This window comes from Arvicola amphibius, chromosome 4 (genome assembly GCF_903992535.2).
Source record: "Arvicola amphibius chromosome 4, mArvAmp1.2, whole genome shotgun sequence".
Classification (NCBI taxonomy): Eukaryota; Metazoa; Chordata; class Mammalia; order Rodentia; family Cricetidae; genus Arvicola; species Arvicola amphibius.
The window spans coordinates 14,446,688-14,461,463 of NC_052050.1; the positions used below are offsets into that span (position 1 = coordinate 14,446,688).

Genomic DNA, 14,776 nt, shown 5'->3' on the forward strand with positions numbered 1-14,776 from the left:
TCTGTGAGTTCTAGTCCAGTCTTGCCTGTATTGTGAGTTCCAGAACAGCCAGAGAGCTATATAGTGAGACCCTGTTTCAACAAAACAAAACAACAAAAAGTTGTCACTACTTTTTAAAGTCAGTATACAAAGCAGAGCTTCATTATATAGTTCATAATCGTGTCATTATGATTTTTTCCCGATGTTGTAATGTTTCTTGTCCCCGTGCAGATTAAGTTGTAGTGTCTTTGTTTTGTTTTTTGACAGGGTCTCTCTCATATAGCCCAAGATAGTCTTCAGCTCGTGTTCTCTGTCTTGGCGTGTGGAGTGTTGAGAGTGCAGTACCAGCCACCCCCAGTGGCAGTCATTGTTTTTTCCTGGCACCGTGGGAGTGACTCTAGGTCTCTGTGTCTGGTAGCTAGGCAACCATTTTATTACTGAGATACATCCTTAGCCCTTGGAAATTCAGCTTACTTTTTTCTTTTCAAGACATAGTTTCTTTGTGTGCCCCCAGCTGTCCTGGAACTCACTCTGTAGATCTGTCCACAAACTCAGAGATCTGCCTGCCTCTGCCTCCCAAGTGCTGAAGTTAAAGGTGTATGATACCACCACATGGCCAGTTTAAATTTTTTTAAAAAATCACATTTGTTTATATAATATTTGTTGCTAGTTATTTATTGTGTGTGTGGAGATCACAGTACAACCTTAGGAATTGGTTCTCACCATAAGGGTCCTGGGGGTTGAACTCAGGTCATCAGGCTTGCTTGGCAAAGTGCTTTTATTCACCTGCCCACGCCTTAGTCCCCTGCAGTTAGCATAATAGTTTGTTTTATGTTTTAACATTATGTGTTTGCATGTTTTGCCTACATGTACATGTAGCCTGGTGCTTGTGGAAGGCAGGGGAGAGTGTCAGGTTCCCTGGAACTGGAGTTAAGAGGTGAATGTGAGCTGCCATTAGGTGTGGGGAACTGAACCTGGGTCTTCTGCAAGAGCAGAAAGTACTCTTAACCAGTGAGCCATATCTTCATCTACCCTCAGTAGTGGTTATTTTTTTTTCCTTTTAAATAAGCTTAGTAGAGCTAAGATGATGTTTAGTTGGTAGAACTGAACTTCATCCTACATTTACAAAGCCCTGAGTTCAATTCCCAGCACTCTGTCTTTTTTCCACCTGTAGGCTGGGAGGAGTTGCCTCCATCTCTTCAGTACCTGACTCAATCCTTTAGTATGCAAGGGATTCATTTCATTCTTTAGCTCTGTGGCAGTGTGATAGTTGTGTAAATGTAAATTCATTAAAATAACCTAAAATCGGACCCCCAGGTACTCAGAGGCCCTAGGTACATTGAAGGTGATGAACAGCCGTTGGGGTCATTTGTTGTCATTCATTGCAGGAAGTTTGCTTGGGCTCCCTGCCTCTGTTGGGTCAGTGACAGTTTACCTCACACCTCTTTCTTTGGCCTTTTGTTTGCCCTAATCCTATGCTGCCTGGGTAGCTTTGGTAGTCTGGCTGTGGCCAGACAGAGGCTGTTGGCTGATCATTGTTTATATGAGATGATGGTGTTGTATCTTTTTTAATCTATTCATTTTTATTTCGTATATATTGGTGTTTTGCCTGCTTGTATGTCTGCACATATATTTGTGTGAGGGTGTCAGATCCCCTAGAACTGTAGTTACAGACATTTGTGAGTTGCCATGTGGGTGCTGGGAATTGAACCTGGATCCTCTGGGAGAGCAGCCAGTGCTCTTAACCTCTGAGCCATCTCTCTAATTTGGTGTTGTATCTCTTACAGTAAGATTTTGGGGTCATTTTTAGGATACTTACAAAATATTAATGGTTCTTGGTGGTTAGGAAAGAGGGAACCAGTTAGCAATGTTAGAAAATCTGACACAAATTTATCAAGTCCCGATAAAATAAAGCTGGAAGTCACACACATGCCGGCATGTCAACCTCGGCCCTCTCCCACCCTGTGTGTTCTAGCTAGGCCTCTGCCTGAGGTCAGACTTGGTGGCAAGCACCTTCACCCACTGAGCTGTCTGGCCAGCCCAGAATAACACATTTCTAAAGTATATTTGCTGTAATTTCAGATATGCATTAGGATGTTGATTCAGCATTTCCAGGTGACCCTTGGTAACCTTAGGAGTTTGTCTTTTTCCTTTTTGGTATCTTGTCCATTATGGCATGAATAGCTTTGAGTTGTGATTCTGCTCTGTCTTGGGCAGCCTAACAGTGGAGCCAGGAGCCAGGATCATAAACTGCGTGTGGTCCTTGAATGTATGTGAAGACAGGAAGCACTTTTTATCTTTATTAATATAAAAGGAGCAGCGGGCTGCATTCCTGCTACCCGGCTCCCTGCCGCCTGGCTAGGTTATGCCCCGAAATAATTACACGGAAACTATATTCATTTAAACACTGCTTGGCTCATTAGTTCTGGCCTCTTATTGGCTAACTCTCACATCTTGACTAACCCATATCTAATAATCTGTATGCCATCACGAGATCGTGGCTTACCGGGAAAGATTCTAGCCCGCATCCATCTCGGAGAGGAGAGTCATTGTCACCTGTCTGAGGCATCTGCCTCACTGCCTTCTTCCCAGCATTCTGTTCTGTCTTTCCCGCCTACCTATGTTCTGACCTGTCAGGCCAAGCAGTTTTCTTTATTAATTAACCAATGAAGCAACAGATAGACAGATGACATTCCCACATCAATTAATCATGATTGTATTTGCTATTGCTATTTAGTTGTCTTTTACAAAAGCAGTTCTGAGAGAGTCCAAGAGATAGTTCACTACGTAAAAGCCTGATCATCTGAGTTAAATTCTTGCCCTTCTCCCCACACACTCACACTCATTTTCCTGGTGCTGGGGATAGAGCCAGGGGCCTGTGTTTGCTGTGCCGGCACTCTCCTGCTGAGTTTAGGTTCTTAGGTTTTGTCATCTTATAGCTCAGGCTGACTTTAAACTCAGGGTCTTTCTGCCTCTGCCTCTGGTACTACAAGCTTGTGCCTACACACCTGGCTTCAGCACCTAAATCTAATAAATACTGACATTTCAGGGTATTTGCTTCAGATCTCTGTTACCTTTAAAGATAAGTTACAGATTGTTGATCTTTCCTTCTCTAGAGGTAAAAAAGTCCTGTGAAGTTGCCATGTATTATTTCCATCCTTATTTTTAGACTTGTGCTGATGTATGTTTGTATAGGAGGGTTTTATGTTTTTATATTAGCATGGATGGTCTATTGTATTGATATTTAACTTTTTTCAGCTTTTAGAAAAATAGAGGCTGGAGAGATGGGTCAAGAGATTAAGAGCACTGGCTGTTCTTCAAGAGGTCCTGAGTTTAATTCCCAGCAACCACATCACAATCATCTATAATGAGATCTGGTGCCCTCTTCTGGTGTGCAGGCATACATGCAGGCAGAACACTATACATTTAAAAAATAAGTTAAAAAAAGAAAAATTGTTAATTATCATGTTAATAGACCCGACCTGATTCATTTAGTCTCTTGCCCTGCATGCTGGGGATTGGAACACACGACCCCTTTTACATACTACGCACATGCTTGGACCACCTCCTCCAAGCCGCATATTTATTTGAGAAAGGGTCTCACTGTATAACTCTGATTGGCCTGAGAATAAGTTAAAAAAAGAAAAATTGTTAATTATCATGTTAATAGACCCGACCTGATTCATTTAGTCTCTTGCCCTGCATGCTGGGGATTGGAACACACGACCCCTTTTACATACTACGCACATGCTTGGACCACCTCCTCCAAGCCGCATATTTATTTGAGAAAGGGTCTCACTGTATAAATCTGATTGGCCTGAGACTCAGAAATCACCCACCTCAGCCTCCCAAGCACTGGGATGAAAGGATGCATCAGCAAACCCAGCCTTCATTTAGTGTTTGGAATCTGTTAATATTTCATGTTCCTTCATTCACTTCAGTGAACCTCAGTAGGGGATTTCCAGTTTTTTTCTTAATGCACATAACACATTCTCTCGGTGTGTGTATGTGTTGTTAAGGTCTGATGATTATATGTTTTCATGTCAGTTTTAACAGATGTTTTAATTATTACTGTAAATCCATTGGGTATTTATCTGTGTTTTACAACTATTTCAAAGAAATGTACTGAGTTAGGGCTGGCTGTGGTAGTTATGTAGTGTAGGTTCTGGTTTTTGTTGTTGTTTTTAAGGTGCACAGAATGAATTTTTTAGCCTTGTTTTGAGAACATAGAGGGGTTGTAGTTGAACTTCAGTTACTGTACAGTGATTCTAGATGTATTTCTAGATCAGAACTTTCCAATAGACAGTTGTGGTGATGTTAGGGAATGTTCTGTATTTATTGTCTAAAATGGTAGCCACTACCTAAATGCAGCTCTTACGAACTTGAAATGACAGTGTCTTGATGACATTTTGTTGTTGCTGTCCTAGAACTCATTCTGTAGACCAGGCTGACCTTGAACTCACAGAGATTCACTTGCCCCTACCTACCTAATGCTGGGACTAAAGGCGTGCCATAACCACTGCCTGGTTTCTTAATCCTCTGTCTATTTCTCAAAGGCAAGTTCATTGACAGATGAACTCAGGTGGTAGGTTTGACAGTAGAGTAGGAACTTCTGTGTAGCAAAGAGCTAAAATTCAGAAGGTGCAGTGGTTGGGTGTCAGCATAGCTCTGGTGCTGACTGGTCTCTTGGATAAAGCATCTTGCCACCGTGAGCATCTTTAAAAAGCAGTAATAACGGTAACTCTTCATTAAGTGTAAATAATGGGTTAAAAAGTGCCCTGAAAGTACTCTGAAAGTTAACTGCTGCTTTTATATTCCTGGCAGGGAGAGCCAGTGAATGGGGCAAGTGGAATGTACTTGCACATAACCTACAAGTACTAACCCCGATAGTGGATTGAGATGCTGTTCCAGATCTGGTGGTGAGGCCTTGTAAATGCTTGAGTTTGTTTCATAATTTTTGTTTTTGTTTTTATTCTATTTATTTATTTGTTTGTTTGTTTGTTTATTTTTAGTTTTTTGAGACAGGGTTTCATTGTGTAGCTCTGATTGTCTAGGAACTTGCTTTGTAGACCAGGATGGCCTGGAACTCACAAAGATCCCCCTGCCTCTGCCTCCCAAGTGCTGAGATTAAAGGCATGCACCACCACTGCGCGGCTGTTTTTTTTTTTTTTTTTTTTTTTTTTTTTGAGACAGGGTCTCTCTGTGTAGCCCTGATTGGCCTAGAACTCTATATGTAGACTAGGCTGGCCTCAAGTTCACAGAAACCTGCCTGAGTCTGCCTCCTGAGTGCTGGGATTAAAGGTGTGTGCCACCACACCCGGTTTACGTCACAGTTTTTAAAAATTACATCATTCAGGCTGAAGAGATGGCTGTTCCGGAGGTCCCGAGTTCAATTTCCAGCAACCACATGGTAGCTCACAACTATCTGTAATGAGATCTGGTGCCCTCTTCTGGCCTGCAGGTTGGCCTCAAACTTGAGATTTGCCTGTCTCTGCTTCCAGAATGCTTGGATTAAAGACATGCACCATCACCCCCGGCTAGATTTTACTGATTGGAGAGCAGCAGTATGCAGGAAATGCCCTTCCCTCTTTGCTGTCCAGTGCCAGCATCCCCTTTTCAGATGCCACTCAGGGAGCTTCCCTCCATACCTAGAATGGTTTCTATGACGTCTACAAGCGGGAAAGACCACAAATATTTCTTTCAGAATTAATAAAATAAAAACTTGAATGGTACTTGAAAATTAACAATGGCTTCTGGATTTAATCCCAGTATGACCTCTGTATCTACCTGATGATAATGTTAAGTTGCTCTAGTAGTTAAAAGTCATGATCTGCTCACTACGGGAACTTACAAATGAGTGAGGACTATACAGTCAGTCATACAGTAAAGGTGTGCACGCCATAACGGGGGTGGGCAGCGTCAGGCACTGCTCAGAAGTTGCAGCATAACATTTGAGTGGAGTCCTGGAAAATGTTTCTGATTTCTCAAACTTGTCAGCAAAGTAAGCAGCAGTAATTTAAAGTGTAAGGTGACTTTTATTATTAAAAATGAGAAATTAAGATTATGAACTTGTTGCAAATTTCTAAAACTCAGGCATGTGGAAGACTGCGTGCAACAGTTTGTGAGTACAGAGAGGAGACAGTCTCTTCAGGGAATCCAAGTTCTGCCCCAGCCTCGGGTTGACCCAGCCTTATGCCCAGCAGCAGGGCCTTCCGGCAGGACACCTGCTGGAGTGATCAGCGCCCTCTCCTTAGTGCAGCAACTGGAGTGTCATCCGTCTGCACAGTTTCCCTTCTGCGGCTTTTCCCTGCTTCAGCTTCCTCCACAGGCCGTCTGCTCCAGCGATGCCACCTGAGGCCGCCTTTTACTTTGCTTCCTCAGTTTCCTGCCCTCCTTTCTGCTTATTTCTCAGACTGTAGCTGCACCTCAGAATGAACTGAACAGAAGGCTAAAATACAGATACCTCTGGGGTTCTAGGCACTTGGACTGCATTTGGCAACTTTTTTTTTCTTGGGACGGGGTCTTGCACTTTAACCCAGGCTGCCTGGGTGATTTTGTTGCATCTCCCACAGTTTTAGTAAGGAATGTGTGAAGGCAGCTTTTCGAATGGCAAGGGTGGAACCCTAGCTTCCTAGGTGGAGGTGACATTGTGAGCCTGACACACCACAGATGCCAGCTACATTTATTTTGTTTCGTTTTGAGGCAGGGTCTCTGTAGCCTAGGCTGTGTAGGATAGGCTGGCCTCAAACTCACGAAGATCTGCCTCTGCATCCCAAATAAATGCTGGGATTAAAGGTGTGTTTCCCATGCTGGGTACTCTGTTTTTCCCGCCGGCTTCAAGTCTACCTAGTTCTGAGATTATAGGTGTGTACCACCACTGCATTTGAATCTTTGAATTTAGCATAAACTTTTATTTGCATTTACATAAGCTCATCCTTAGTCATTAGCAGCAACTTTACTTGACTCATTTCCCTTGCTGCTTCCTACCCCTTCCTTTTTTGAGAAAAGGCAGGATTCAAAAGGGCTTCAGCAATCTTCCTACCCAGCCTTCCAAGTGCTTGGGTTACCTGTGAGCTGACACACTCAGCATTTCTTTCTTTGAAAAACAAAACAAAAGTGTATGAGGTCTCTCTCAAAGCATAAAATTGTTAAAAAAAAAAAAAAAAAAAACCTGTCATCTTTTTCCAATCCCCTCCCCCACTCTCCCCAGAAGTGACTCCTTTTAAAAGATGCCCCTGACCTTCAGGGCAGGCTTGATCCCTAGTTTATTCCAGTTCTGCTCATTGTTCTGTAGCAAAGGCTATTTCCTCCCACCAACAGTCTAAGGTGAAGCAGCTTGAGGCCCTGAGTTCCATCCCCAGTACCAACAAAGGGAAAGATGTTATTTTTGATCCTTTTTTTTTTCTAGTGCTGCCGTTTGTACCTGGTGCTTTTTGCCAGACACACGCTCCACCACCGAGCAACATTTCCAGCCAGTTGGTTTGCTTCAGCACATAGACACATGCAGATGATTCATAATTGACTGAACTATTGATATATATTGAAGTTTAAAAAAAGTACAAATCACAAACTCTGTTGAAAGAAGTGTTTTGCCCTCTGTTGTGTGTGAGTATATCCATCCATCTGTACAATAGATTCAGGAGGCAAAGAGAATTCCTGATTTTAGAAAACTGAACCTAGTCTGATGTGGTGGCGCACACCTTTAATCCCAGCACTTGGGAGGCAGAGGCAGGTGGATCTCTGAGTTCCAGGCCAGCCTGGTCTACATCAAGAGAGATCCTGTCTCCAGCCATATGAGCTCCTTTAGTGTTAAGCTTGTACTCTAGTGTGTGTACAGAGTTTGTGCTTCCAACTAGACCATGGGGAGTCTTGAGGCTCTCTTTACTTCTAAAACCAACGGAGTATTTTTATTTGAGCGATTAAAGTATAAATCTACTGCCTCGGTTACCCTATATTCCAAAGAAGCCGAGGAACAAAACATAAGGGAAATAAATGTATTTACAGTTTTAGTCACATGGAGGAGGGGAAGAAATCTGCAGTAGCCCATTCAGAATTTGTAGAGAAAGCCAGGAGACAAAGGCAGGGCAGGATGTAAATGTACCGGTGGGTTGGGATGATTGTTTTTTCCTGGGTGGGGGAGGGAACTGGGTTCCACACCAACTCCTAAAGGGTTTATTTAAATCTCTTCTGAGTAAAATAGGCTCTTCATTTTGAAAGAGAAAAGAACGGAGTGTGAGAAGGAAGACCCCCACCCCCATACCCTTGCTAGTGGAGTTCTTTGTCCCTGGGTCCACTCCTTTAATAGGGGTAGAGTTGAAGCTTTTGCTGTCTTGTCTTTAGAATTGCACTTTAAGAAGCAGATTCCTGCCTTCTCAGGAATTTTGCAAGTGAAAAAAGTTAATTGTCAAGAGTCATTCTTTCTGGAATATCTTCTCTTTTGTTCTGCCCTTCCCCGCTCTGCTGATTGATCACTGCTCTAGACTAGACTTTAGCTTTGGGGACTTGGAAGAAAACATTTTTAATTTCCTGTCTAGATATCTACCTGTTGTGTACACCATATGAAGAGCAGAGGAAAACTTGGGAAAGTCCCATCACGTGAGTCCTGGGAATTGAACTCGGGTTATCAGACTTAAGTGCCTTTACCCTACCTCAGAGACTTTATATCTTCTTTCTGGTTTTATTATTACTTTTTGATATTTATTTATTATTTTATGTGTATGAGTGTTTGCGTGTATGTATTGCACCATGCCTGGTGCCCACAGAGTCCAGGAGAGTGTCAGATCCCTTGGAACTGGAGGTACAGATGTTCGTGAGCTACCATGTGGGTTGGGTGGTAGGAATTGAACCCAGGTCCTCTGGAAGAGAAGTCATTGTTCTTTACTGCTGAGCCATCTCTCCAGCCCCTTGAGGGACTTTCTAACGCTTCAGTAAGAGGCTGAGGAACATAGAAAGGCACTCCAGAAGTCATTCTTTTGAGATGTGCTAACTTACATGGAAGCAGGTCACATACTGAAGATGTGACAGACTAACTCATCCTGATGCTTGTCTGAATTGCAGCCTTAGTGACACTTGGGTTTCTATCCTCCTAGTTGTCATCCTCACTAAGTGTGTTGGAGTGTGGGAACTGCCTTTATGTCCTGCAACCTTGTCTGGCCAACAGTGACCAGATTTTCTTTCACAGAAAGTGATGGCTCTGTTCTTATCTAAAAAAATCTGTTCTCCAGACAGTTGAAGGTTGGGGTGTTACATTGTATACATTAAGGGTCTTTTGTATACATTAAGGGTCTTTTCTGCTTGTATTCTTTGGTGCTTCCTTTCCTCTAGTACCTTATACCAGTTACATTTGCAGGAAGAAACCCAGGGAAGCTGCTGGGGAGCAGTTACAAGCAACTCAGTTTCATGTTGATAAAACTTGACTAGTCATACAAAAATGAATTTAATTGATCCCATTAATGTTACTTTTGAAAATTAGAAACGTTATTAACCATTCCACAGATAGCAGAAATTAAGTGTAATTAGAGTAATAGAATCTAGAACTTGTTCCCTTTTTTTGATTTTTGTTTTTGTTTTTTGTGGGTTTTTTTTGTTTTGTTTTTTGTTTTTTGTTTTTTTTTTTTTTTCTTTTTTGAGACAAGGTTTTTCTTTGTAGCCTTGGCTGTCCTGGAACTCACTCTTGTAGACCAAGCTGGCCTTAAACTCACAGAGAGCCACCTGCCTGGTTTAGCAAGTATTTCTTTTTAAGCTTTAATCTAATTTATTATTATATGTATTTGTGTATAATTGGGGGCAGGGCATGCCATAGTATATACTTTGAGGTCATAGGATTACTTTGGAATTTTCATCAGACTCGCTTGTACTGTTTATTTACAAAGTAGGACTGATTTATTTAAAAGGTTAAATGCTATATGTAAACATTACAGACTAAGTTCTTGGTGTATTTGTGTGTATGTGTGTGTGTGCTAAGTACACAGAATGTGTGTGTATGTATGTATCCAGTGTGTATGTGCACACAGAATTTGTGTGTGTATATAGCTAGATAGACAGGCAGACAGATCTAGTGCATGGTCTGTGCATGTGTGTGGATGGATGGATGGATGGATGGATGGATGGATGGATGGATGGATTTGTGACCTGTGTGCACTTAATTGGTTGGTTAAAAATTCCAGGCCTTTGTTGTTTTCCCAGACAAGAACCCATTCTCCTCTTTGGTGCTGGAACTTTTCTGTTGTTTCCCCTCCTTTTCCCCTAAATTGAGCCTGTACTTCACTAGCTCCCTGCAGGCAGTACTTCCGTCGCGGGGTGGGGGTGGTGGTGGGGTGTGTGGCACACTAGGAATTTTTTGTTGGTTTTGAGGTGTCTGACTGATTCTATATCAATCTGCTACACCTGCACCTCCGCACCCCGTGTTGGTCACTTTACATGAAGGTAGTAGTTATTTCTTTCTTTTATATTTTGTCAAATTCTTACCAACACATTAAATAAGACCAGTTACTTATTGTTACTTCTGAGGTAATTGAGTATACTTTTAAAAATTGTTTTACTTCTGGTTTAGAATTGAATAGGAAGTCAGGAGTGGTGACACACACCTTTAACCCCAGTTCCAGGACAGCCAGAGCTACACTGAGAAACCTGGTTTGTCTTGGGGGGGAGGATAAAAAAATAAAAAAAAATAAGTAGATAATAGAATCAAATGGGAAACTTTGGATTTAGATTTTTTTTTTTGTAGATTTAACAATCAGAACTAAATCATTGTTAGGTATGTTGGCTTACTTACACTTGTAATTCCAGCTATAAATGGACTATATAATAGCTCCAGCCTAACTACAGAGTAGGTTTGTCATAAAAATTAAGTAAGTCATTGAGCTTTATTTTTTATTATTGTTGTTGTTACGGTTGAAACTGTTTCTCACTATTTAGACCAGGTTGTCCTGGAACTCATAGAGTTTCACCTTCCTCTGCCTCCTGAGTACTGGGATTAAAGGCAGTGTTTACCCTTGTACTAGGATGGTGGTGTTTTTACTAGGGATGAGCTGGTTGGTGGTGGCACACTCCTTTAATCCCAGCACTCAGGAGGCAGAGGCAGGTGAATCTCTGCGAGTTCTAAGACAGCCAGGGCTGTTACACAAAGAAACCCTGTTTCTAAAAAACAAAACAAAACAAAACAAAAAAAAACAAAACAAAAACAAACCAAAGAAAAATTCTGGGGGTGAGCCCAAAGCCTATGCATGGCAAATCCCCTCCCACTGAGCTATACCCTTTAACCTCTGATCTTGGCATTAGTCTAACTTGAGTGTTGTAGAAATCTGGCTTATGGTATGTTTGTAGGAGCAAGCTGACTTATTAACCTGTAATGATATCATGTCTTTATTTACAGGTAGGCGAAAACCAAGAGTACATCGGCCTCGCTCTCCAATATTAGAAGAAAAGGACATCCCACCCCTTGAATTTCCGAAGTCCTCTGAGGATTTAATGGTGCCTAACGAGCATATAATGAATGTCATTGCCATTTATGAGGTCGTGCGGAACTTTGGCAATGTTTTAAGGTTGTCCCCTTTTTGCTTTGAGGACTTCTGTGCAGCTCTGGTGAGCCAAGAGCAGTGCACACTCATGGCAGAGATGCATGTGGCTCTTCTGAAGGCAGTTCTGCGTGAAGAGGACACATCTAACACCACCTTCGGCCCTGCAGACCTGAAAGACAGTGTGAATTCCACCCTATATTTCATCGACGGCATGACGTGGCCGGAGGTCCTGCGGGTGTACTGTGAGAGCGATAAGGAATACCACCATGTTCTTCCTTACCAGGAGGCAGAGGACTATCCCTACGGACCAGTGGAGAACAAAATCAAAGTTCTGCAGTTTCTAGTCGATCAGTTCCTTACGACCAATATTGCTCGTGAGGAGCTGATGTCGGAAGGGGTGATCCAGTATGACGACCACTGTAGGGTCTGTCACAAACTGGGAGACTTACTGTGCTGTGAGACGTGCTCAGCTGTGTATCACTTAGAGTGTGTGAAGCCACCTCTTGAAGAGGTGCCAGAGGATGAGTGGCAGTGTGAAGTCTGTGTAGCACACAAGGTGCCTGGAGTGACTGACTGTGTTGCTGAAGTCCAAAAGAATAAACCATATGTTCGACATGAACCTATCGGATATGACAGAAGCCGGAGGAAATACTGGTTCTTAAACCGAAGACTCATAATGTGAGTAAACCTGGCCACAATTTTTGTGCCTATTTAGAGGGAATGCGTTTTCCTTCATGATCGACATGACAGTTGTTGGTGTGCAAAACTTGTAATTTAATAATGAATTGTAGTTAAAAACTTTTAGAGATGGAATGAGTATAGGCATTAACATAGTATCTTAAAAATTGGGCATCGAGATGCGTTCATGAGAGCTGCAGACCGCACTCCATTCATTCGGCTAGCAGAGAAGGAGACAGTTTCCCGGGTGTAATTCTGTGAACCTTCCTGCAGCCCACCGAAAGTTTCACCCTTTACTTGGAGTTAGGACTGCAACTTCCTCTTTAGTGTTCATTCATTCATTATTGGTTGCAGTCCCCCAGGAGATCCTAAATCATGGAGCGTGGGGGTCACAGTCTGAGTCCTGTGGTTTTAAGAAACAATTTGGAGTTAGGCCTGTGGGGCAGGAGAATCACAAATTCAAGGCTTGCTTTGCTCTCCAGAATCCATTCAGGGCTAGCCTGAGCAATTTAACAAGACCCTGTCTCAAAATAAAAGTAAGAAGAGGTTGAGGATGTAGCTCAGGGAGAGTGTTTGCCCAGCATTTGTGAGGCCCTGTGTTTAGTCCCAGAACCACAGAGATGAACAGTGCAGAAGAAGCTTCTGGCATCAGGGGGCAGGTCGGGTCATGGAGCACTGTGCTTAGTGAGCCTGGCTGCACGCCAGGCAGTGTTGCATTCTGGCCTGCATATTGAGTATCTTTAGAAACCTGGTAGAGGGCATGGACCACTTGGCATTTTGAGCTTTTATAGTTTTGAGGCTTTCTTAAGTTCTGAGAATTGGGTCAAAAGGAGACTGGTGAGATGAGGGTGCTGTGGAGAGGGAGAGTGATGCTCTCTGAGACCGGACACTTGATTTATTGTGGAATTGGTTGATTGACTTTGCTGAAAGCCTGTGGAATTGTCAGTCTCTAGTTTGTGTGGCGTGTACAGTGATAGGCACTTGTGTGGCTCTGTTGTTACTGTTATTTGGTTGGTTGGCGTTCATCATGGGGATAGGTCCTGAGGTCCTGACAGTGTTGACCTCTCTCTCCAGAGCCCTGCTGTACTTGTCCTGCGCCAGTGCTTGATTGAACAGTGGGCTATTTTGTCTTTGATTTTTCTTGTTTTTCCTCTCTAGTTTTCCCCTTTGAGGTGTGTGTGTGTGTGTGTGTGTGTGTGTGTGTGTGTGAGAGAGAGAGAGAGAGAGAGAGAGAGAGAGAGAGAGAGAGAGAGAGAGAGAGAGAGAGAGAGTTTTATTTGGACAGTCTTATTTAGTTAGTCCTGGCTGGGCCTGGAATTTACCGTGTAGAAAAAGGTGGCATCAGATTCACAGAGATCCAAAAGCCTGTGCCTCCGTGAGATTTTTTTTTAAGCTATTGATCTCTAAATCCTATGATTTACTTTTTATTTTACTTTTGGTTTTTCGAGAGAGGGTTTCTCTGTGGCTTTAGAGCCTGTCCTGGAACTAGCTCTTGTAGACCAGGCTGGTCTCGAACTCACAGAGATCCGCCTGCCTCTGCCTCTTTATTTTACTTTTTAAAGATTTATTTATTATGTATTCAGTGGTAACATATCTCTGCAGGCCAGAAGAGGGCACCAGATCTCATCACAGATGGTTGTGAGCACGTATGGTTGCTGGGAATTGAACTCAGGACCTTTGGAAGAGCAAGCAAAGCTCTTAACCACTGAGCCATCTCTCCAGTCCCTGATTTACTTTTTTTTTTTTTTTTTTTTTTTTAGTTTTTCAAGACAGGGTTTCTCCAGGACAAGAGTCTGTCCTGGAACTAGCTCTTGTAGACCAGGCTGACCTTGAACTCACAGAGTTCTGCTTGCCTCTGCCTCCCAAATGCTGGGATTAAAGGTGTGCGCCACTACTTACTGCCCGGCCTGATTTACCTTTTCTTAGCTGCTATCATGTATTTACTTTTTAAAAAACTGACGTGTATGAATGTTTTGCCTGCATGTTTGTCTGTATCATATGCTTGCAGTGCCTACAGAGGCCAGAAGGGGGGATTTCTGTAACTGGAGTTACAGAAGGTGTGAGTCTCCTTGTGTGTGTTAGGAACCAGTCCTGGGTCCTCTTCAAAACAGTCAGGCATTGGTGGCACAAGTCTTTAATGCCAGTACACAGGAGGCAGAGGCAGGCAAATCTCTGTGAGTTCAAAGCCAACCTGTTTTACATAGACTTCCAGGACAACCAGAGCTACACAGAGAAACCCTGTTTCTTAAGAATAACAACAACAAAAAAACCAGTCTCTATACTTTGACGTGACTTTCATTATCCTTTCTTCCTTCCTTCCTTTCCTCCCTCTCTCCCTCCCTCCCTCCTCCCTCCCTCTGTCCCTCTATGTTTTTAAAGTGTTTGTCTGCATTATATGTGTGCCTGCTGCCCACAGAAGTCAGAAGAGGGCACTGGATTTCCCCTCAAACTGGACTTCACAGATAGTTGTGAGCTGTTGTATGGTGCTGGGAATTGAACCCATACCTCTGCAAGGAGAGTATATCACCACCGCCCCAAGAAAAAGAGGCCAAGTGTGGTGGCACACCCCTTTAATCTCGGCACTGAGGAGGCATTGGTAG

General features: G+C 42.9%; 1 protein-coding gene across 9 annotated transcripts in view; it reads left to right on the forward strand.

Moving 5' to 3' along the window:
- Positions 1-14,776, forward strand: part of Bptf (bromodomain PHD finger transcription factor) — a 108,590-nt gene that overhangs the window by 11,653 nt on the left and 82,161 nt on the right. For all 9 annotated transcript variants that reach the window (XM_038327706.2, XM_038327712.2, XM_038327711.2 and 6 more), the window contains exon 2: positions 11,354-12,176. In XM_038327706.2, coding sequence (XP_038183634.1) covers positions 11,354-12,176 — 823 coding nt within the window. The remainder of the gene's footprint in view (positions 1-11,353; positions 12,177-14,776) is intronic.